Source organism: Falco naumanni, chromosome 5 (assembly GCF_017639655.2).
Source record: "Falco naumanni isolate bFalNau1 chromosome 5, bFalNau1.pat, whole genome shotgun sequence".
Lineage (NCBI taxonomy): Eukaryota > Metazoa > Chordata > Aves > Falconiformes > Falconidae > Falco > Falco naumanni.
In genome coordinates, this window is record NC_054058.1 from 2,903,922 (window position 1) to 2,928,811 (window position 24,890).

The 24,890-nt window shown below is 37.5% G+C and overlaps 1 protein-coding gene across 4 annotated transcripts in view; it reads right to left on the reverse strand.

Moving 5' to 3' along the window:
- Positions 1-24,448, reverse strand: part of STXBP5L (syntaxin binding protein 5 like) — a 209,063-nt gene extending 184,615 nt beyond the window's left edge. For all 4 annotated transcript variants that reach the window (XM_040597097.1, XM_040597095.1, XM_040597094.1 and 1 more), the window contains exons 1-2: positions 23,727-24,448; positions 6,028-6,125 (exon numbers count right to left, since the gene is read on the reverse strand). In XM_040597097.1, coding sequence (XP_040453031.1) covers positions 6,028-6,125; positions 23,727-23,924 — 296 coding nt within the window. In that variant the 5' untranslated portion in view covers positions 23,925-24,448. The remainder of the gene's footprint in view (positions 1-6,027; positions 6,126-23,726) is intronic.
- Positions 24,449-24,890: the final 442 nt, after the last annotated feature.

Sequence of the window (24,890 nt, forward strand, 5' to 3'; positions counted from 1 at the left end):
GTTCCAGGGAGAGTAAATCTGTCACACTTTATATTTAGATGTTATGCCATCCTTCTCACAGACCTCAACTCAAGTTATATTCTCTTCTTTTCAAGTACATCCAGCCTGATATCAAACATTCTTTACCACACTTTAACTACTGTAAAATTCCATGCCTCCTCAGAACTCTGCAGGTGATGATTTCATTAGTGGTACTTGTTTTCTTTGCCTGATTTTTTTCTAGTGTGCACAAACACCCTCAAGTTTTACCTCCTGGTAATGAAGTCTCTCTGTGTACATCAGCTGCTGCTGTACATCCATGCTGTTCAACAGCGTTGTATCAGGTTTAGATTTCACCTTCCCCTGTACTTGGGATAGTAACTCTGGAATCAAATATATCCCAGTTCTTTCTATGAAACAGCCAATAATCATAATCTTATAGAACCATAGAACCATTTTAGGATGGAAAAGACCCTAAGATCATTGACTACAACCGTTAACCCAGCACTACCAAGTCTGCCACTAAACCATGTCCCTAAGCACCACATCTACACATTTTTTTAAATACATCCAGGGATGGTGACTCAACCACATCCCTGGGCAGCCTGTTCCAATGCTCGACAACTCCTTCAGTAAAGAAATTTTTCCTAATATCCAATCTAAACCTCCCCCAGCACAACTCGAGGCTGTTTCCTCTTGTCTTATTGCTTGTCACTTGGGAGAAGAGGCTGATACTCACCTCGCTACAACCTCCCTTCAGGTAGTTGTAGAGAGCGGTAAGGTCTCCCCCAAGCCTCCTTGTCTCCAGGCTGAGCACCCCCAGTTCCCTCAGCTGGTCCTCGTTAGACTTTTTCTCTAGACCCTTCCTCAGCTTTGATGTCCTTTAGACATGCACCAGCACTTCAATGTCTTTCTTGTAGCGAGGGGCCCAAAACTGAACACAGGTAATTTGAGGTGCAGCCTGAGCAGTGCCGAATACGGGGGGATGGATCACTTCGGGAGTCCTGCTGGCCACAACATTTCTGATACAGGCCAGGGTGCTATTGGCCTTCTTGGCCATACTGAAGCCATGTTTTGTTTTTCACAAAAAGTACCTATTAAAGTAAGTATTGCTGTACTGTATTTGACATTTAAAAATCACCCTTGCTATCAAAGTATTGGAAGAAACACATAAAACAGGCCAGAAAAATTATTCCAAATATAATCCTAAAGCAGAAACTCTCTTGAGCAGAGCCTGTAGAATTGTTGTGATTTGCCAATGGCTTTACATGAAGAAGATTTTTAAAAATAAAGCAAAGATAGGCTACCTTCCATACCACTCAAAATTGAAAGGTTATTTCTACATTTTGTAGCAAATTTCATAGACAACTGCATTCTGCCATAGCTGGATTTCTGGGATTCATTTTCACATAGTAAGACAAGTCAATCTAATAACCTGCTCTCTACTGTCAAAATTTCTATTTTTCGTCTGTCTCCCTCTGTTCAGTCCCAACTATGCACTCCTACTACCAGTGTCCTTATGCATCTTCCTGACTAGCACCAGAGGTAAGCACCAGATAATTCAGTTCATTCATCTGGCAAAAAAAGTAACACAGCAAAGACGTAGCATTTTACCAGGCTAATGAATTGGATTGCTTACAGAAATATGTGATGAGCATCAGAGCCAGAGCAAAGGAAGTCTCAGGACCATGCAGCTAAGCTTAGGTATAAAAAGGCTACTATATTGTCGGGCAAGATTGGAATACAGCACGCTGTTATGTCTATTAGAAAAGCCTTGCATGCGTTGTGGATGGTTTGCTTTTTTACTCAAGCGGGAAACAGTGAAAATGAAGATTTGCATGCCCCATAACCTGCATCCATGACAACATGAAGCCCGTAAGTCTAAAAAATATGTATTAATGACAACAACAGACAACACTAAATATGTCCAAAGACATATTACTAATTTAAACCTGTTTGATAATGGATAAGCTTTCATTGGTGTGGAGGCCATTCGGGACCCAGTAAGTTGTTTTCTTTGCACTAGATTTAAGACAAACTTTCTCCCATTTCTTAGTAAGCAAAAATGGTAATAGCTATAGAAGAGTCTCTTTCAGAATTTCTTACTGCAGCTGACCACCAAATAATCAGCAGCTCAATACAAAAATATTTAGTTTTATTCTGTATGTTTGAAGTAGGTGACTGTACTGGCTAAGTAAATATTTGATGTGATAGAAGTCCAAAGGAGTAGCTATAATGAATTTTAACAAGCATTTGTGTGATGAACAAATGACAACATAGAAATATGCGTCTGGAAATCTGAGAGAAAGATGCCACTTCTTCAGATCAGATACTGGAATAATCAGTGCTAACCACACTGATTTTAATTTGTCTATTCAGACTGAGAATGTGACAAATCCCTAGATGACTTCTTTTCCTCTAAAATGAGGAAGAGACTTAAGTCTGACCAAGTATCTTAATTTCTCACCCCCCTGTACGATGATACAGAACCTTCTCTGATAGTAACCAGAGACCGCACACTTTATCTTGTGCAATGTCAGAAGATTCTCCAGACTGGGACTAGAGAAGGATATGGAGATGATAAGAAAAGGAATTCAGTTTCATAGCTCCTCTTCATCTGAATGTGTTTGCCTGAAGCAAGGATAGTCCAGGTAGAGTGGTATCAAGCAATGATCTGAGCAATGATCAAAGGTATAGGAGGAGAGAACAGGCTTCAAATAGGAAAAAAGTCCTCAGAACGGAAATAAAATTTGCTGTGTTTAGGGCAAAAGAAAAGAACAACCAGATGGCATAGCAATTGTTTCAAGAGTGGGTTTTTTGCCCTTTATTTGCATGTTTTGTTAGCTTATGTTGGTAATAGGAAGATACTCTTTCGTTGGTGATTTGCAGCACATTCTGTGGGCCAGAGCATAGCTGCCCCTGTGAGGATCTGGTACCCAGCAGTCATCAGTGCAGGTAAAACCTACATGGCTGTTTGAAGTTCCTTAAGAATCCCACAGAGACTGCTAGGATCAGTAGAGCATAGCAACAGCAATTCCCATTGCTATAGAAGCTATAGCAGTTGCATCTAAAGCAGCTTGAAAAGAAATCTAGGAGACAAATTGACTGTCATACCAAAATGAATTTTCATTTATCTCTGTATTCTAATGGTGACTTATGAATAATATACTCTATTCCAGGCCAATTTAGCATAGCGAATTCAGTACTGCTACTGGATCATTTGAAATGATCACCTGAAGGTGTGATGTTAAACATTAATTCACAACACAGAGGTACACATTTCATTTTCTTTGAAACAGCCTGTCCTTTGAGACATGTTAACTTGTGACCAATAGAAATACCAATACTTTGTGAATCTTCTAGAAAAACAGGGAAGCAACAGTACCATTATATGGCATACTAGTCACAGGAAAACTTGTTCTACATCATCACATAAATACTAAACATAAATCCTGTCTTGCTATGCCTTTGTGTTGGCCAGTGCAACGGAGTCTGATCCAAACCAGGCCCTTTTGGTGCTTCCAATAAACAAACAGCTAACTACTTGGGTGCATTTCTCTGATGGTAGCCCAATAGTGTGTCCTTTCACTCCATCCACAGTACTGTTTAGAAGCACCAGCCAAACACAACGTATGGCGTGGAATGAATTATTTCTGTTACCCAACAGATTCACGGCAGAATGAAACTGTGTGGCTCTGTTAACAAGTATTTTTACAGAATACCTGAAAGACTCAGAGCCATTAAAATCAATACTTTCTCAGTTTGCTTTAAAAATTCCATTATGAATTGTATTTTCAGATGTAATACTAAACCCGTTACATCTTGACTTGAATATTATTGCCCGATTTCAACAATTACAAATGGTTGCCCCAAGACTGGATTAAATGAGTAGTGTTCTGTGTTCTGTGCTTGGTCCCAGGCCTTGTTTCATTGATAACTGTTCAGCCTTGTGTACAAATGCAAAGTTATTAGTCCACAACTAGGCTTTTTACATAATATGTTCTGTGAACCTTTGACAGCCAAGTGGAGAAGCCTTAGTTAAAATGGATAAATAAGTAATTCTTTTTATGGCACCCTCTGTCTTCAAAACACAGCTTCCATTAACTCAGTTCTCAACTAAGCAAACCAGGTGCTGTGTGCCTAAGATGAGAAGCACTTATGTTATGAAATGACATCTCTTAAAAAAAATAAAAAAGCAAATTCCCTGGTAATCTTGTGTTCTTATTTGATTCAGATACTAGAACTGGTAGAAAATTTTCTGGGAATGATGTAGGGGTTTGCTAGAGAAACTGGAGAAGAGATAGCAAAGGGAAGGGTGCTTTGAAAAACATTCTTCTCCCTTCTTCCTCTCACCCTTTGGAATTCATTTCCATAGAAGATTATAGAGAGTTTTACAGGAGGTTAGGAATATAGCTAATTGTCCACTGCTTGTTCCATTCCTGTGCAGAGATGATGCAGGTTTAACTTAATTCTACATGAACCTGTATTAATTCAGGCTCTGTACCTGCATTTTTCTCAAAGGAGGGATTTATAAAGGTATAGGATACCTAGCCAGAAACAGCACTGCTCCTACAAAAGCCAGGTTGCTGAGATGGAAAGAAGAGGTGGGCTCAGGAGTCAGCCTTCTGCAAGGTCGTCTTCTTACACCTACATTACCCATGGAATTCCCAATAGCCCCACTCACAGAAGAAACCAATGAAGTTTCCAAAGACAAGGATTTGGCCCTCTAACCTTGCCTACCTCCCAAAAGAAAAAAGCATGACTACTAGACTTGCACTTTTCCAGAAGTGCACAAATTCAAGAGGCTTTTCCTCTTCAGAACTGAATAGAATTTATTCAATCTGCTTCATACAGGTAGATATTAAGAGCAGAACTACCAAAGCAAAGCTTGTTGCATAACTAGAGGTTTAGTTGAGTCTTGTGAGAAGTACCGGATCAGATAGAAAATGAGGCTTATGCAAATGTGACTATTCAGAACAAGAGTGCCCCAAAATGGAGGAAACAAAATTTTAGTCATGCTACATGAAGCACAGAGTGATTCTCCAGGAGGAGACTTTTCTTTTCTTTGTAACCTGCCTTTGGGTTCATTAGGTTTGTAGTTACCTTGGGAACAATGGTAGTAAAAGAACCAGAAAAGATTAGGCTGGTATTTTATACAGCACTGTCCCCTACTTGAAACCCAGAATTTATTTGCCTACAAAAAGGTTGTAAAAAATACTGGTTTATTCCTTTCATATCACATAACTTTTAAACCTTCCCGTAATATTCTTTCTTCTTTTTTTCCTTACTTTATAGGTATTTTCACTGAAATGGAATACACTGGAATTATGACAAACTAAGAAAATTACGCAGAGGAACATTTTGAATTATGTAACATTTAAATATTCTCAGACATTTGTTTTTAAATCAAGGTTTTCAAATTTTTATTACATTCATATTGAATTTATTCCACGTAGACTTCTAACTTGAAATTCCTACTGTATAAAAAAAGAGCTGGCACTGATATACATTTATAATTAATGAAGAGAAACAGACACTTTCAGAGTGTTTACATTCTCCTCTAGGAGGAAATGAATTCTACCCTAAAATCACTTATTTCCCACCATTCACTTGGAAGAGTCTAAACAATATCTCATATATCGGTATGTAGTGTGAAGATGTCTACATTTGGCTAACTGCATTGCAGTAATGAATTTATTTACTGCTAGCACAACATGCACAACTTGCTCATTACCACTTTGTAGTCTACCTTTGCATACTGAAAAGCGTCTACTTCTCATGCTGGCAAACAACAATTAATACAGCTTTATATTAACCAATGTATGCCAAAACCATATACCAAAAACTCAGTCAAATAACTTTCTCTGGACATCTGAAGGACCTAATGGTAATTCCTCAACAGCACACGCTTTCCTAGTCCATCTAGTAAAGCAAAATAAAGTAGAATATAACAACATGAAGCCTTACCTGACTGCTTGCAGAAGATGATTCATACCAATGTATTACAAATACACAGAAATAGTGTAAACTCTGAATGAGAAAGGATACATTCGTATGGCTCCTGTTCTTGTTCCAATCGCCAGAATTTTCTGAACTGGGTCAAAAGCTAAGGCAGTGGGTAGATAAGGAAAACCATGGCGAACCGTCTGAAACAGAACAAATGAGCAAAGTGACTGAACTGTAACCACAGGTAGCAGCATGTATGTCTTTATGTTACATGTACAGGAAGAGAATCTGTATTTTGCTATATGTTGTAGTATTTGCAATACGTTTCAAGAAATGTATTTTAAAAGATAAGAGTATTTTGAACATGAAGGTGAATTTCACTCGTCAATTTCTAGATGTGCTCTTTACTCTGTAATATTTTAAATGGTTTTGTTGCAACAAAATAGATTGCCATAATATATGCCATATACTGCCGGTATATATTGCTTATATGGTATACTGAAAGATAATCTCAATATGTAAGACAGCTGAACTGTAAATTAAAAAAAAGACACATAATATGCTTTTAAAACACTGTCACAAATAACCTCAGCCTCAACAGAACAGCTTCAGCGGAAAGAAATGGAACACATCCAGGGGAAAAGATCCAATAAACCAATAAGCTGAATTGAGTCTACGTGGTAAAAATCCTTAATATCAATTTGAAAAACAAAGGTGCCAGAGAAGACGTTCTCAAAATGAGCAACTGAACCACTCACCCTTTCTTAATCTTTATTTACAATACTATGCTTTTAATTCTAATTTTTTTGGAGATACCTTGGGGAAAAAAATGAACTGAGCATGACATAACACATCCCTGAGTTTGAAGACTGCTTCAAATAATACTTTGTTACCTTAACCTGACGGTTATGACCAATATGACCTGTCTGATTCTTATGAGGAAGAATTTTTTGATGAGGGAGAACATTAATATAAGAAAAACATTGAAAACAACTAGACTATACAAAAACACACAAAAATGAACTGTCATTCATTTTGTGTGTGTGACTGCTTACAGAAAATTGGGTAACAAATAATTTCATTTAAATAAATGAGTTATTATTATATTATTACCATTATTATAATTAGTAATAATATTTAACACAATATTTAACTCTAAGATTCACTCTTTTTTTTTAGAGTATGGTTGGGATTGGAGAGGAAGTACTTTGAACGAAATTTAGTTTTTAAGAAATTTTCTCGTTCCTTGAAATTATCTTGTTCATGAACTGTCTGCTGAAGCATTCAGCAGTACCTAGGGAACATGATTCCTTAATTGCAGACCTGTTGAGTAAAAGGCAGCTGATGATCTACACAGCCGTATTACTCCAACTCTTCCATTACAGCTGGAAACACTTGAACTGATACAAGTAGTTTGGGAACAACCAAACATAGATTTTTTTCAGCAAATAACCACTCCCTTAAAAGAAATCTTACTTATATCTTAATTATTGCTGATAAGGAATGTCATCTAAAGAAAATACCCAGTTATTAGTTTCTAGACAGCAAAAACCTCAGGAACACATGCTACTTCAGTAAGCTGTAGAAAGTAATTCACTTTTTATGTTAATGTAGACATTTATCAAAGATCTCCCCAACTCTGTTTCCACTTTGGTTTGCTTTGTGGGGTTTTTTTTAACCTTCTGATCTTCTTAAGTGGTAGGACTACTCAAATGTTTGGTTTTTTTTGTATTCTGACATCTAAGCCGGAACTAGACTTAACATACTATAAAAATGGGTCTAACTCATGTCACAAAAACATCAGGAATTATGAATTGTAGTATTTTCTAGTGTGTTGAATGTTTGGCCTGACTGCATTACTAATTTTCTATTATATTTGAAATTACCTTATTCTTGTGACTACATGTTCCTCCTTATCTGAGAAAACATGTATTTCACAAATGATCTTTCTTCATTAATATTTTTTAGAAATCTTCTTTGTAATAAAATTTTAATTTCTAACGATTTAGTCACGGTAAGTTTTCCTGATATTTAGCTATGATGAGCTTTCAGTACTATTTTTTAGATCTAAGAATGCAAATATCAGTATTTTTAAAAACTTATTTGCATTCTTGCCTTTGTATTTAGCATCTCCTTTGTATTTTCAGTATTTCCACAATCTACAGTCAGACTTTTCATTTGGACATTTTAATTGGTCCTGTTATTGAGACAGAACTATGGTTTAGAAGCACAGTAATACACAACTTTTCAGAATCATAGTTCAGTAATAATTCTTGAACTCTAGGATTAACTCAAAGGTATTACTTCTACTTTGCAGCAGTTTTCCAAATTTGTATGTTTACACTAATTCCAATTGGGAAGTTCTTCTGTATGCAAAATTCTGCCATTTGTAGAATAAATAAAAATAAAATAAAAATTGAAGTCTATTGAACATTCAAGTAAATAAAAATTTTCAAGCAAAATATTATTATTTATCAGGACTCTAAATAAAAGACAAGAACAGTTTGGAAGGCGAGCCAAGCTACACTGTATGCAGTTAAGACAGAAAAAGATACCTTTATAATTGAGATTTTGGCACAAATTAGAGTAGCCTCAGAAGTGATTCTGAAGATCAAGCCTATTCAACAGAAGAACAGGGACAAGCTCTAACACTTCAGACCTCCAGACTCTTCTCAGGCTTGGTCCAACCACCCTCCTATTTCCAAGGACTGTGAGAAAAATTGACATAAAAAGCTAGCACTTGAAGTAGATTTTTCAATTACACGTTGAAAATGCTAGTGTGAGCATACGTTTAAGAATGAGCAGTGATTCTAGAACTGTGCCTGGGCTTCCTTACAGCATTTACTAATACAGATGAAGTAGAGAGGAAGGTCACAAAATTACCTTGATTCTAGGGTGACAAAAAAAGAGTATGTTCTTACTTAATCTGAGTTGTGTCTAGTAAGAACAACATAGACCAAAACTATCAATGGTGAGCAGAAAACATAAAAGAAAGATCTTTTTTCCAAAATTAAACTAATCTCAATAGCAGGCAAAAGTAGAAAAAAGTATCCTAAAACATTGCCTGTGTTTTAAGAGATATAGGACCTACCTACTCTGAATGTGCTAAAAAAGGTGCCAAAAAAAAAGAAAAGGAGAGAAAAAGCAGACAGCAGATGGAGCCAGGACTACTTTTCTCCACATTATCCAGCTTTCTTTTATGTCTCCTTTTTTTGGCATGCTGTCTCTAGAGGCAGTCTGTGCTCCCTAGGACATACACTTTATGTGCAATATGTGAAATAGTTTATTTGAAACAAGAAATTTACAAATACAGCTACAATTGCAGCATAAATCCTTTTTGAGGTTTGTTATTCTCTTTTAAAATTTCTTTTAAATTTTTTAAGCAAATATTCTTATGGTGAATTGCACATATATCATTAAAGTAATCTTTACACAACCAATTTACCTAAACGAATATAGGAAGTTGATTATTTGGGCTCACTAGGATTCTACCAATGAACATTTTAATATGCTTTACAGAACATAACAACAATCTCTTTTTGTCTAAGATAGAGTGATATATTTCATTAGCTGAAAAAAAAAAAAGAAAATTGCACTAGTAATAATATGCAATATCCAGTATAATTGTTCATATGTTGTATAATGAAAATTTCCAGTCTAAGAGTTTTTCTTAACTTTTGTTCTATGGTAGTTCGTATTAAGACTGCAAAGACACCATTTTTTAAAAGTGATTTTTATATCCTCTAAATAAGTCCAGAAAATACAGGACTAAACTTCAAACTGTATCAATTAAGTGATAGGGTTTAAAGTCAAAACTGTTCCTGGTAATTTGCATAAACTTAAAATTTGTAACTTTTCTACTAATATTTTAGATACCCTGTTTTATGTAACATCTGACAGCAGAACTAATCTATGTAGGTAAATAATTTTTGAGAAGGTGTCTATTCATTAAAATCAAACTCCGTAGGCCCAAGCCTGTGACTCAGGATGTAGAAACTACTTCCAAATTGCAACCAACGTGCCACATGCAAAAGCCTCACTGAAGCAAGTAATTGATTCGTTTATGGAACAGAGGATGAAGTGTTGACTGAAACCTATAAAGCCTTTTACTCAGCTATGTAGGAAATCAAGAAATACCAATGATTACAGCTTTCACCAAGGTAGTGGTGAAAATGGGTGCTTATAAAGATGCATTATATCCCTATAAGACCATGACATCCCTCATTTTTAGGCTTCCCTGCCTGGAATCTTTGATTAGTAAGACTACTTTCTGCTCATGTAAGATGGAAAGAGCACAAGATATCAGTAGGCTTCCAACCTAAGAAAATGATGCAGAACAGATACATTTTTTTATTAGTTAAATTTCCATTTTTCAAAGGAATATATTTTGACAAATCCCCAACTTTTCTAAAACTTTCCAAAATTTCAAACTCAAGCCATGGATTCCATTTAGCTCTCAACCTACATTAGGAACTAGGGCTTCTGAGCATGTCCACAGGATAGTCTAAAAACTATCTTTTTTTTTTTTTTTCTTAAAGATACCCATATATAGTTCTTTTACTCTGTGTAAAGCTAGAAACAGTCACATGGGAAAAACCATCTACAAAAGGCACTCTGGAGCTATAGACTAGGAAGGCTGATTGCTGTCCCTAGCAAGATGGTAAAATAAAGATGAACTAAGCACTCGGGTGAAGATCACTGCAGAAGTCAGCAGAGTTTCTACAATGGGAAATCCCATCTGACAAGTTTCCTCTAATCCTATGAAACAGTCAGCATGCATGGAAATAAAGGGGATATGAATATATGTATGTTTTCCAAGAGCCTTCCAATAACAGTCCACAGCAATGTCACTAAAGAAGCAAAGTTTTCATGGGAGTGAAGAAAAGGGTTTTTTTATGGACTGAAAGCTGGTCAGATAACATAAAACAAAGGATCAGGCTTAACAGATTTCTACCATGAAGAAAACTCAAAAGTAGAGTACTCCATGGATGACTGCTTGGACCAATTTTATTCATAATCTTTAATGATGTATAAAAGGTAGCGATCACTGAAATCTCCAAGTTCATAGGTGCTAGTAAGCTCCTTTGGACAGTGAAATTCAGTACCTATGGTGACCAACTCCCGAAAGACCTCATTAGTCTTAGTAAGTGGGCAAGAAGGTGATAAATGAGCTTCCGTGTGGATAGGCTAAGGCATCTAGAGGGGAAAAAATGAACCATCTTAACTAGGCTTACACAATGCTGAATTTGGAATTAGCATTTATGATGCAGGAAAGTGATTTTGTGGGCATGGTTGGCATTCCTCTGAAGTCTTTGGTTTAATGTGCAGCAGCAACCCAAAAAAACAAGTAATGTTGGACGTTATCAGGCAGAGTATAAAGAATAACACAGAAGGCATAATTTTGCTGCTTTATAAAATCTCTGTGAGCCCATTACTTGAGTACTGTATGCAGCTCTAGTCTCCACATCTGAAGAAGTAGTCAAGCCAGAACTGATCAAGGGAAGGCAGTTAATGCTCAGGGTGAGGGACACAAGCTTTGTCAGGAAAGACTAAAAGCACTGCAACCTCAGTTTGGAGTGAAGGTTGTGGGGGGATAGACTGAGATTTACATCATCCAGAGAGTGGGTAAGCTATACGTGGAACTGTTATTCAGCAAAAACATGGAGCCTTTTCAAAACAAATGAAAGATCAGCTTAAAACAGAAGAAAATACTTCTTTACCCAACAGGTAATGAACTTCTGAAACTTGCCACCATAGGAGGTTGTGAAGGCTGACAGTATCAGCAGGTTCAAAACGGCATTAGAAAAACTCATGGAAATTATTGATAACTGGATTCTAAAAGGACTGGACACTCTGTCATCTCCAATCCAGTGATGGTGGATGATGGGAGATTAGAAAGGGAATGGACTGCAGAAAGTGATCTAACTTATTACTCTCCCTAAATGACATATTCTATTGCCACTGTCAGAGACTGACTGCTGGGTGATATGGACCATTGGTTTGTCTCAGCAGGGTATTTCTTATGAGCTTATTATCTTCACCAGCAGCAGTGCATCTAAGAGGGAGAAAATGGAAATCGTTATGGGCGGAGAAAAACACAGGAGAGAAAAAACATGGATAATGTGGATACACAAGGGAAAAAGAGAAGTGTTACTGAAATAGGGAATACAGGGGCAAGAAGGAAAGATATGCACAAGGAACAACCAGATTAGTAATAAAGTTTCATAACATTTACATACATAACTTTTGGCACTGAAGAATACTTTCAGCAATAGGCAAATTTGTTTTGTCTTTTAATTTTTAAATTACAAACCTTTTTCTTATAAAAGGTCACTTAAGCTATGGTAGAGTTTTGAGAAAATCTCTCTCCTGGACATAAAGTAGACTTCAAACAGAATTTGAATTTTAACAGTTTAGTTTCACAAGTACTATACACTGGTAATTATATTTAAAAGTGAGAGTGATATACTAGAGTATTCAAAATGAACTGATTAGTTTATTATACATTTTTGTACTATGAATCATAGAATGGGTTGGGTTGGAAGGGACCTTAAGGATCCTCCAGCTCCAACCCCCCTGCCCTGGGCAGGGACACCTTCCACTAGAGCAGGTTGCTCCAAGCCCCGTCCAACCTGGCCTTGAGCACTGCCAGGGATGGGGCATCTACAGCTGCTCTGGGCAGCCTGTGCCAGCGCCTCACCACCCTTGCAGAAAAGAATTTCTTCCTAATATCTAATCTAAATCTTCCTTCTAGTTTAAAACCATTACCCCTTGTCCTATTGCTACCAGCCCTATCAAAAAGTCTGTCCCCATCTTTCCTATAAGCCCCCTTTAAGTACTGAAAGGCTGCTGGAACGTCTCACCAGAGCCTTCTCTTCCCTCAGCTGAACAACCCCAACTCTCTCAGCCTGCATATGAACATAATGAAATCTTTTTTTTTCCTTTGGAAGCAGCTTAATATATTTTTAAAAATTAAAACATAAGGTTTCAAAAATTAGTATCAAGTCTGTAATTTTTGATATGTATTTTTTTCACTCTACTATTTTTGAGAAGTCTGTATGCAGACCATATGACTGTTTTTTAAACAGGCAAGTTCTACCACACATTACATAATTTTTCAATTTCCCGAATACTGCTTGGCCCTGAAAAAGAGAGTACATCCAAAGGCATCATCCAGACAATTAGTCTTAAAAAAAACCCCAAACTAAAACGAAGAAGCAATCTTGGAGTCTTCACTGAAGTTCCTCTTTTCATGACAAAAAGAGAAACTTCAGAGATGTGGTTATCCACTGTCATTTTCAGTTCTGCAAGCTGGATGTTAAGGACCATCAAATAAGGATGGTCCCATCTGTATCAATAAGAATCATAACGCGAATAGCCAAGTTAAGTGAACCACAGGGGAAAAGTAAGGCCTTCTGAATTTCAAAAGCATTCTCCTCATGCTTGTTCTTTGAAATATACTGTAGTGTATCAAAAATAAAAAAATAATATATTCAGACAGAAAAATCCAGAAAAATAAAATGACATTGATCCTTGAACTGCATTATTCCCAGTTCACAGCACAGGTGAGGTCTGAAGGGAACGCTGCAGACTGTCTAGTCCAACCCTGTCCTGCTCAAAGCAGAGTGGTTGGGTTTTAATCTTAATTGTTTGATCTACTTAAATCAGTGTTGCTGTGGCCAAGCAACTACTTGACAACAAAACCATCTTGCCACATCTACCACAGCACTGAGTTACAGCATAGTAAGTTAATAAAATAAGTTACAGGGTAATACATGAATATAATCATCCCAAGGTAGGTATTACCCCTTTTGGAGAAATTCTATGTTCAAGAGAAGACATTGTATGTAAAATGTTTTCACTTCTTCCCTTCCCATTCTTTCCAAAAGAACTCTACCAAGTTAAAAAAAAAATACAAAAATGGAATGAAGGAATTGCATCCACTGTTCAGTAAATATACCCTAACAGACTTCCCCATTTTGTCACTTACACTGGAAAAAAGTAGGGCATCAACCTATAGAAAAATGCCACAGACTTTAAAAAAAACTATATTTGGCCTTAGCTTTAATGTAAAATAATAGTAAAAAAAATCCTAAACCACTGATTTCAAAGGTCAGTTTGGCCTACCTACTTAAGCAAGACTTCTGTCCAAATGGGGAACCATCATAGTCAAAGTAATTCAAATATTAGCTCATATTGATTTTGTTGTTGTTGTTGCATCATTTAAGCATATTAGTCTAGAATTTGAAATAGCTTGGTTCAGAATATCATCTGTCTGATGGAGATCTGTTTTATGGAGACTTACATGAATTATAAAATCATTCAACATATCTGATAGCGCTGAAAGGAAAATACTTTTGTCTTCACTACGACTGTGGATGCAGAGAATAACAATTTCGTAACTTTAATGAGAAATAATAAAAACCATATCTGTGTTTATTAAAGTCACACCAGAGCAACATAGAAATAACTCTAATTTATTTTGCATGTCTTCCCATTTTTGGATTTTCTGGAACTTTACTACTATAGGCTCATTATGTCCTGTTCTATTACGGCTGACTGGTTACTGTTCTGAAGCAGAAGTTTTGTTTGCTGCCTTCAGAATGTTTAAAAAAAAAAAAATCATTGGGAAATTAAAAAAAAATTTTGCAAGAAAATGTCATTCTACTATAATAGAAGAAAATGTTGCTACTATGATAAAGTTCTTGAAGGTTTGGGGGGTTTTGTTTGCTTGGGGTTTGTTTGTTTTGTTTTGGGGTTTTTTTTGGAAAAGCTATAGAAACACCATGTTAAAACCCATTTTTTAATGGGTTTTAAGGTTTTTATGGGGAATTTTTTATTTTGCAACATGATTTGGCATTCCCATATACAAATGCTATTACCAGATTTCATTACTAGCATTTACAACCTTGTTCACTATATATTGCTAATTCATAATTAATCCTCTCCTATCTTGTTTCTGTATGCATGCTGTATGCAATTCAAGGAGTTTTTTCTGATGTTGAATTGAGAATTTAATCCAGAGCTATTGGCTAGCATCTCACCACACATATGGTGAAGATATATTCCAAATGAAACAGAGATATTTTGTGGCAGGTTTTTGCCCTAACAGCAGGGAAATCCAGCAGTTCTTGGACATTGCTACCTGCACTGCGCTCCTCATAATGCTACTGAGGGCATAGCTCACAGACACAAATGAAGACACTATATTCAACGGTCCTAAGAATCTCATCTCTGCTTACATAACCACATGGCAGTTGTCCTGCCTTTGCCTCATTCAGTGAACACTTGAAAATATATGTAGGGACAACCGATGAATAAACTAGGGTTCTTTGGACCCACAACAATTAACTTTTATCCACAGCTACAATGGAATGTAACACAACTGCTGCCAGACAGGTGTAACTGAAAGCACATATCCATCCTTAAGGGATACAATAGACGGAATGGGATGAACAAAGCCAAGATGGGCGTTCATAATTTATTTAGCATGATGTTTTGTGATGTCCAGTAGATAATGCAGAGATTTTCTCACAGGAACCATTGCAAAGAACACACACAGGATTGCATCCATCCTTCCCATATATTGTGTACAGTTCAAATGTGATGGAGGACAGGAACAAAACATAAGCAGATACTTCAAGAAAATCAAAATATGCAATAAAGACTAATTTCCAAGCGTACAGTCATAACTGAATACTAGCCGAATAAGGGTCCTGACTTTTGAGTGTATGACCACACAGCATTCTTACATAGAATTTTTTTAAATTAAATTAAACAATCATTTTTAATTGATTGGATCCAAATTTTGCAAAAAGATGGGCTGCTATATACATCTGTATCTGCACATATAATACTGAGTTCAGTAAGGCTACTTTTGAGTATGTGCACTCATCAACTCAAAGCCTTTAAATATTAAGGTTGGGGTTTTTTTCCCAGTACTGTATATAAATTCAAAGGAACCATAAAAAGCGTACCTCATCAGACTTTGACCCTAGCTACCAGCGACAGATTGTCTCCAGTATTTTTTACTATTCATAGTCTTTGCTGGTGATCTGTTAGGAATGGACACAGCACTGCACAAAGATAACATCTTATTACATTTAAGCGTGTTTACCAGCCATCTGTACCTAACAATACTGCCTTCTCTCCTCTCCACAGATCCACATTATTTATACCTCTCATCATATAATCTTCTAACTTTCCCCTATAATGATTTCAACATACATTGTAACAAATTAATATATGCCTATAAGCTGCTTTTATAAACACTTTTTCTTAGAATAGCCAATAGACCAGTGCATTCATGTAGCTTAGGGTGTATTAATTCAGTTCTCTACTACTTCCTTTTCTCTGTTTATGAAGTGAATGTACTAATACCAACTTCTCACAGTATTTTCACACAGACCTCAGAAAGGTATTTGGGCATATACCATACACCAGGGAGTATCAGATGTCTCAGAATAAGAGTCAGATATGAATGGAGATTTATCTAAATTAACCAAGTGAGATTTGGTTCTGTCTTGGATTTATGAAGACCACATCCACTGAGGACAGCTGCATGTTTTACACAGTATATGTATTTCTACTTGGAAAAAAATAATCTCCCACTAATTCATACTTTTATTCATGAACCTCTAAGTAATTTTTTAGTCATGAACCTCTAAGTAATTTTTTAGTCATTTCTTTAGAAGATGAAGTCTAAGTCTTTTTTATTTCCAAAACAAGTAGAAAAAAAAAAAGCTGCCTATATAAGCGGTTTTAGACAACAGCTCTATGATCAGAACACTCCCTCAGATATGGGCTAATCAGGCTGAATTCCCTCCATCCTCCCAGAAGAGGTTCAAAATGACTTTTCCCACTTCAATAGTTAGAAGACTCCTCATTAACTCGCTGGTGACCCACAGGTGAGGTGACAGTGTGTCCCGTTCCCACTAGCAGGGAATAACAGTTAAGAGGATAAAAACGATGGAACACAAAATGAAGGAGAGACAACAAGAGAAAGCTTGGGGACTGGAATTAACTTTGAGAGAAGAGCCCTGTTTCCCAGGGATAAACTCAGTACAGTTCTCACAAGATGAGAGATGGCATCACCACACCGGATTGTAGGGGTCAGGCCTGTGCTATGTAAATCTGAAGACACTGCATTCCTCAATATGTTCCACTTTTACTTTTTTTTCACCATTTCTAGGATATCCAGGGATTTCCCAGTCCCATCATCAGCTCAGGAAAGGAAGACTGGAGTTCTGTTACGATGGTCTGATCTCTGAACAAGTGCTTGTGAAAAAGTGACCCCTGAGCAGAGAGAATATTAGCCTATCCTTAAAATACACTTTCAGTGAGGAGGGACATTCTCTCTTTCTTGTGAGGAAAAAGTATATCCTGAATTTCAATTCCTTATCTAAGGACACCATGTGATTGAAATTCCTGAATGCTTGGATTAAAAAACAGAACAACTCCCCCTCAAAACCCACTTGAAATGGCACACAAAATTACAGCAAACAGTTTAATTTTAGGTTGCCATGTGTGGAGTCAGGAGTTGAACTCTGTGATCCTCATGGGTCCCTTGCAACTCAGGATATTCTATGATTTTTATATTGCTAAAAATGCAAGGTCAACCATAAAAAGCAGGAAAGTTAGAACATATGCAAACTAAGATGAGCTATGCAACAGGAATTTGTTCCCCTTTTGTAGGGATTAATTGAATTACCTTCTTCTGCCATAGACATTTTGCCTCACTCCATGCATAGTACAGTCTGGTCTGTCCTATAGACAAACCCAATGTAAACAATTAAAGAGCTGTTGTCTGCCAAACTTGCCTATTTGGTATAAAATAGGAAGGTGCAAGGTACAATTCAGATAGAAAATTGCAGAAAGGAAATTCTATCAGTGCCATTATTACTTAGTTTTATAAATGATCAAGCCAAGGACCATGAATTAAGCTTTTCACATGGGACTGCTGATTATGTTTTCATTTTGTGATTGACCAGTTTGAGATAATGGTGGATGATGATACTCTTGCATCTTGGGTACAATTCACAGGTCCAGTGTAAAGCCAGAATTCCATCTGTTGTCATTTGAGACAGGAAGGACATTCAGTGCTGTTTTGATTATGTAAAGTGGACATATAAATTGACAGTATGAATAACTTGCCTAAAAACTACTCTGTAGGAGTGCAAAATACTTGCCACAGAATGTGAAAACAGAGGGAGATACAATGGGAAGTCGAAAGTGGTACAAAAATGTTAAATATGTCAAAAGCTGGAAACTCAAAACAGTGGACACTAAACAACCTGTCTTTTGGGATTTTCTGTGCCTTGGATCCTCATCTATACAGCAGGAATAATAATACTGTCATTCCACAGAAATATTGTGAACGTTAATTCATTAGCGTTTATGAAGCTTTCAAAAATACAGTGGTGAGCACTTCTGTTGCGAAAGTCCATGGGGAACGTAATATTCAGGTATGCTCCAAGTTCTAAGTATGCAAAGAAATATTGAAGTGCTTTCCATTTAGCAAACACTATTTTACTAAATTATACCTATAGAAGAAATACGGGATCATGTAATTAAAGGCTGTATGTGCAAGCAAACTTAAGAAATTTGGAACTTTGTTTTGCAAACTTAAGAGTCTTAAAATGGTTTTGAAACTATAATTGCATGTGTTGGCCATAAAGGGTCTGAAGTAATGCATTTAGGATTAATATTTGATTAACAATCAAACTGTGATGCAAAAGGATAGGTATTTGCAAAAAAAAGCCAAACAAACCCACCAAGACAGTCCTAAGTTATACTACTACAGGTAGCCTTAAATCTCCAAAGTTCTTAAAAAAGCAACTTCTAACATGCTATGCTCTTTACCACTGATGAGTCCTATTTCTAATACAAACATTTAAAAAAAGAGAAATGCATTATGCTCATCACACATTTCATAAAATTACCATCACCCAACTACAGAAGTGTCATTTATGACTCCCTAGTTTTAAACAGAACAGGGTTTTGCACCTAGCATTAGATACAAACTGTGGTATATAGGAAAAATCCTTCCCAATATTATCTTACCATTTAAGTACTGAATGAACGCTGAACACTTACAAGTAAGGGTTAATACTTATTTTAAAATGTGTTTTCTCCGAAATGTAGCACTTCACACACATTTTTATTTTTTCCCCCAAATGACCTCACTAAGGAAACAATACATTAACCAAATAGCTCAAGCTAACTAAGACACTATGGATACCTTATAACAATGATTTTTTTCATTATTATTATTATTCATAACCAAAAATAGAACTATGTCTACTACAGAATTGTCCTTAACCTGCCGTTCCAAAATTCACCTTCTATCTATTATCACTGAACTGTAGCATCATGTTGCATTTGCAGTTAAAGTACCTACTTGACTGCTGTCAGAGGGACTAAAAGTTCAGTTTCATAGGGTGACAAAATAAAGCATTACCATCCATGAACCCTAGACATTAAATTTTTAGACCACCTTATAGGAAGGCCAAAAAATTAAGGTATTTAAATTGGCTATTGATTGGATGCATCTTGAAGGACTGTTTTTGTCAAAGATAAGTAGGGTTAGAAAGGCACAATTGTAATTGGCCATCCATATCAGTTTCAACAAAAACTGAACACTATTCTGGTCTCTATGGGTTTTTTATAAAGATTGGGTAATGCACGTACTGAAACTATGACTATACTGTTAATAATACAGCAAGATTCAAAGGGATGTTAATTAGATAGCAAGATTACTCAGTAATTAATACTGAAGACCAGTTTTGGAGAGAATAACAAATGTCATGCTCCAGGGTTTTAAGGCAGTTCATAACCATCAGCATTTGGAGAATAATTCTGTGAGAAGACGATTAATTCTGTGGTTCTTGAACCTTTTCTAGAGCACCCAGATGCTGCCTACAGCTAAAGAAAGCACACTGGGCTAGATCAATTGTACATCTAGTAGAGTGCAACTGTTACCATGCTCTTAACTGAGGTCTTGATTTCAAACGTTTTCTGCACAACCCTACTAACACCATGCTCTACAAATTCAACCCTATTACTGTTCTTCAAGAAAAGCCGCAGTTCTCCATGGGAGACTTATTTTCATGAAGAAAATACACTCTGTTCAAAAAATGTACTTCTTCATTCTCATTCAGCGTTTCCCAACTGCGTCATCCCTAGACAGTAAGCCTTCTGCAAAAGTATTAAAATCGCTGTTTTCTCCTTCTGTGTTCTTTCTGCTCAAAGTTCTACTCAAACGATTTACAGCACCCTAACTGTGATCTTCTCACTTCCTATATTAATAGGAGATCTCTCCCCAGTGCTGTACTTCAGTTTCTATATGCTATGGACAAACACAGGCAAGCCTAAAAAAGAATCTTTGCCAGAAAAAAAAGCATATATAGACTGGGAAAAAAAAAAGGAGCAAACCCAAGGCAACATGGTCTATCTCCATTAAAATTAATATGGACTTCACTAACATATTCCACTGCACCATGACTTGTTTTTGGCATGATGCTACCATCTCACACATTCAACTCAATTAATGTGAACTATAATTGGTATTTTCATGATTTCCACTTGGATAGCCAAATCCCAAGAGCAGCCCTAGATGTAACAAAGTATACTTCAGGTTCCTGATGTCACAAAATACAGTTCTGACAAAATGTATGTTACATGAAGACTTTGAAAAGGGTGCCACTGGTTCACTAGTACAGCTACCAACATAGAAACTTCCCATGCTTAGAAAAGGGCACAGCTATTTCATAAGTAAGTTTCAAGAATACTTCATTTTTAGTCTTTCAATACAGAAAATTACCTTAATGATTTAAATATAAATGCCAAAAGTAACTCACTGAGAACATCTCAGTGTGAAATGCAAAATTCAATTTACTTCTATTAAGTTGTAATCTATATCTCAAAAAGATACTGTGGTAATAAGCATCCTAGAAATGTCACAAAATGGAGAGACAGCTTTCAGGTGTGCTACTAATTAAATCAGGTGTGCTACCAATAAAAACAGCATTCTGGTAGACGACTGGATCTGTGTTTTTAGTCAAGCAGACCTCCCACAAACTTCAGAAAGAAAAAAAAAAATTTAAATAAAAACTGCAGGGTAATGCCCTTTAATTCTTAACTATGAGTCAGCTTTTATGTGCTATATCTAAATCAAGATTTTATAATCAGCAAAGAAAGGAAAACCAGTTTGAAGTGCTACTTAGACTGCAAGTCCATTTGCCTTGATTCTGCAGATCATAACAAACCAAAACTGCCGTTAGCTTTACCTAATTCAGTGTGCAGCAAGATCATAGATCATGGATCCTTAAATATGCAGCCTATATAACTTATGTAACCTAACATAAAATACACAACCTAAATACCTGAAGTTCTACACAACAAAAGCTCAGGGTAGACAAAGCTTGGATTATATGTGCCCTGCTGTATTTTTAATGTAATTCAAATTGATTGAGGTACAAATTATGGCTCGGATCCTGCACCCTGAAGCATGCAGGATGAAAGCTGCGCCTGCGTCGAGTCCCACTGGCTTTGGTACACTTGCATAGTACATAACGCAGGATAGCGGCCTGTGGGGGTTTGGTTCACTCAAACATGCTTGTAATGTTACTAAACCGTAATAGAGCTGATTAAGTAGAGCCTGTTGAATAAACACTGCAGTATTTTATGAACACACAATCACCGAGTATTTTGGAAGTTTGCTTAGCACACTTTTGTATCTTGAAAAAAGGAAGCTGGTATTTTGTATACTACAGAGTAGACTTCTGCAGTACCATGCATTCATAAGCAAGTACTGCTGCAAGCAACTAAAAGCCTTCCTATACAAATATTTACTTTGTTGAGAACATTTTAACCTGAGAGCTGAGACAGGCAAATATTGCCTTCTGAAATCTTCTCAAAATGACATATTCCTATACACTAAGTAGATCTATTTCCAAGTAGATCTATCATATATATTTCCAAGTAGATCTATCCGAACATAACACCGTCTTCAAGCAATATCAAGCCAAAGAAGGGAAATAATGGAGATTAGGCAGAAAATTAATTTCTTTTCATCTAATGTTGTCTATTTTTGCAAAAATATACCTGACAAAATAAAAACGTATCATGCTAAATACACATCTTTGTCCCTATCAAATTACTTTAACATGAAGAACCATGTTGAGTTTTAGTCTTTCTTAGAAGTCTCGGGATGTCAGACTTTCTAATGATATTTTAATGTATCTTCATTATTTGCATTACATTTTTACGGAAGTGACAAAAATGGGAAATTGCTGTACTGAATACCTGGTGTTTCACAAAATTACTGTGTAAATATGCAAAAGGAGTCGAATTCAACCTTGAGAAACAGGTATGATTCTAATGCACTGATCACCAGCACTCTGTATTACAGAGTAATTTGACTCAAAAGGTCTGAATGTGTTTTGGTTCATGATGGCAAAGACCTGTAAAGCCTGCAGAAATTAGTATTATGTGGAACCTATTCCAAAGGTCTCTGACTCTTTAAGTCATGGGAGTGCACCCTTCTTCCCCTGAACTCTGTAAGAGTTTTGACACTAGCTGTAGCTGAAAACCAAATAGAATTAGAATCATGGTATCTGACATCAGGAAAGCTGTGTGCAGACCTGGTCCTTGTGAAGCACACAAACTGTCTCACAGGCTTGTCGTGTTTGTTTATATTTCTTCCTAAATCACAAAAAGAAATGAGAATGTGCTGGATTTGGCCGTGACCTAAATTACAAACCATTGATATCTGGCTAATAAAATTAAAGTATACTTAAGAGGTGAAGTTCATCTACTCTTAATAATGTAAATTGCACTAATTAAAAATTCTGGGTTTGAAGCTTCTAAGCAAAACAAATAATGAAATAAAACTTCTAGTAAAGCCAACATAATTAATGTTGAAGTTAAAGGTAACAGCAGAGGAGCATAATATTATCTCTCCTTTTGTTTTTGGTCTTCGTTACAAAGCATGATTTTCATATTCCAGGGTTGGTCAGAAGTACCAAACAATTTGTACTGATTTTTGCTTGTGCATTTAAGAACACCACTGAAAGCTTTGTTGCAAAAAACAGACATAAAACATAAGAGACACAGGGATATCTTACGCTTTGTACTCGGAGAAAATTCCCACTCAGGGACCTAACCAACACATAAAAACCAATGCCAAACAAATTTGGCAACTTTTGATATCTATGCGGTACCACTAAGTTTACTGACATATAATCATAATCTTCAGTACTAATGCTAAAAGAACACCCTGAATCTACATCCAGTCCCTGACAAATAATTGAAGTGCTAGGTTCCGTAATCCCTGCGCTTTCTCTTATTTCTAGCTCGTGCCTTTTTCTTAAAAAAGGGAAGGAAAGGAAGAGAGGATGAGAAGAGTGGAGAGGGGAAGTAGATGTATACAATTTTGAATTTCTAATTACTTGTAAATGTTATCTGTATTAGCACCGACTGATTTGCTTTCCTGCCCACAATCTTAACAGTCTGGGGTCCAAGCGTGAAGTTAGGATTCGGCCCTGACTGCTGAAATAAAAATTTTTATGAATCTACTGGCCACCCCAACTCTGCAGCAGGAAGAAAAAAGCACCAAGATCTGTCTTTTCATACCAAAGTCCTTATACAACCACTGCAGTTCTCAAGTAAAAGGCTTACTGGTATCATATTACTGCCCCCATGCACAAGACAGCTTTTGTTATTTCCATAGTAAAAAAACCAAAAAACAACCAACAACCAAAAAACCCAAACAAAACCCAGCAAAATATTACAGCCCTTACCTTACAAATTTGAAAGTAATCTGAAGTGAGCGTCTCCTGGATCTCATCTCTGGGTGTCCCCGCAGCTCCTGCAGTCCCTCCGGGGTGCACGGAGCCACCGCCAGCCCCACTTCCACCACCACCGCCACCACCGCTGCTTCCACCAGGGGACGAGGCGGTTAAACCATCCAAAACTTTGCGAAAATTAAATTTCTTCATTTTGGAAAAATCTTTCGGCAGATTTGGGAGGGGAGAAAGGATGTGCCGTGACACATCCAGCTACATGTAGCGAAAGAGAAAGTCTTTAATGGTCCTCTGAGTGAGGCAGCACTTTAAGTCTCTCGTACCGGAGTGTCAATATTAGGTATAATTGATTGAAAAATAGAAAGGCTTCATTTTGTCAGACGTAAAAGCTACCTGGAAAGGTCCTTTTAAAAAATAAATAATGACAAAAAAAATCCACAAGCAGCAAAACTAAGATTTACGTTCAAACACAGAACAATGGAACAACCGCCATCGGGTCCTCTCACAAAATCCACATTTAGCAGTGATTAAAACCGAAAAGTAAACAAAAAATTCAAGCCGGCATCCAAACCAGCAGCTCCATCTCTCTACCTTTTCTGCCTAAGCTCTGCCTTCGGTACTTGGTTATTTTAACAAAACTACAACAATCCGGCTACGTTCAGCTTCCCGCTCCCCTCCAGCCCTGCCAGCCAGGGGCAGCGCTGCCGCCAGACGCGGGCTCCGCTCCTCTTCCCGCCGCCGCGGCTCCCGCTCTCGGGCCGCCTGCCCGCCCCTGCAAGTGCCGGCAGCTGCGGCTGCCCCCGACTCTCCCTTCCCCGCCCCGGGCTCCCGTACGGGAGGGTGCCCGCCCGCCCCACGGCGGGGTGGGAGCCCCTCACCTCCCGCGCCTCCCCCCCGCGCCGCCCCGGCCGCCGTTCCGTGAGTAGCGCGCGACCCGCGCCGCCTCAGCCAGCCCGGTCGTCCCGCGCTGACCACCTGTGCCGTCCCTGAGGTAACGGACCCCACTTCAGCCCCCCCGCCCGTCGCGGTCACCGAGCCTGTGCCGTCGCCGTCCCCCCGGGGCCGCTCCAGGGGGGACCGGGCTCTCTCGGAGGGGGTAACCGCGCGTCCGCTCGCTCTGAGGCGACGGTTCCCAACGGCCCCCGGGCGCCTCTGTGCCTG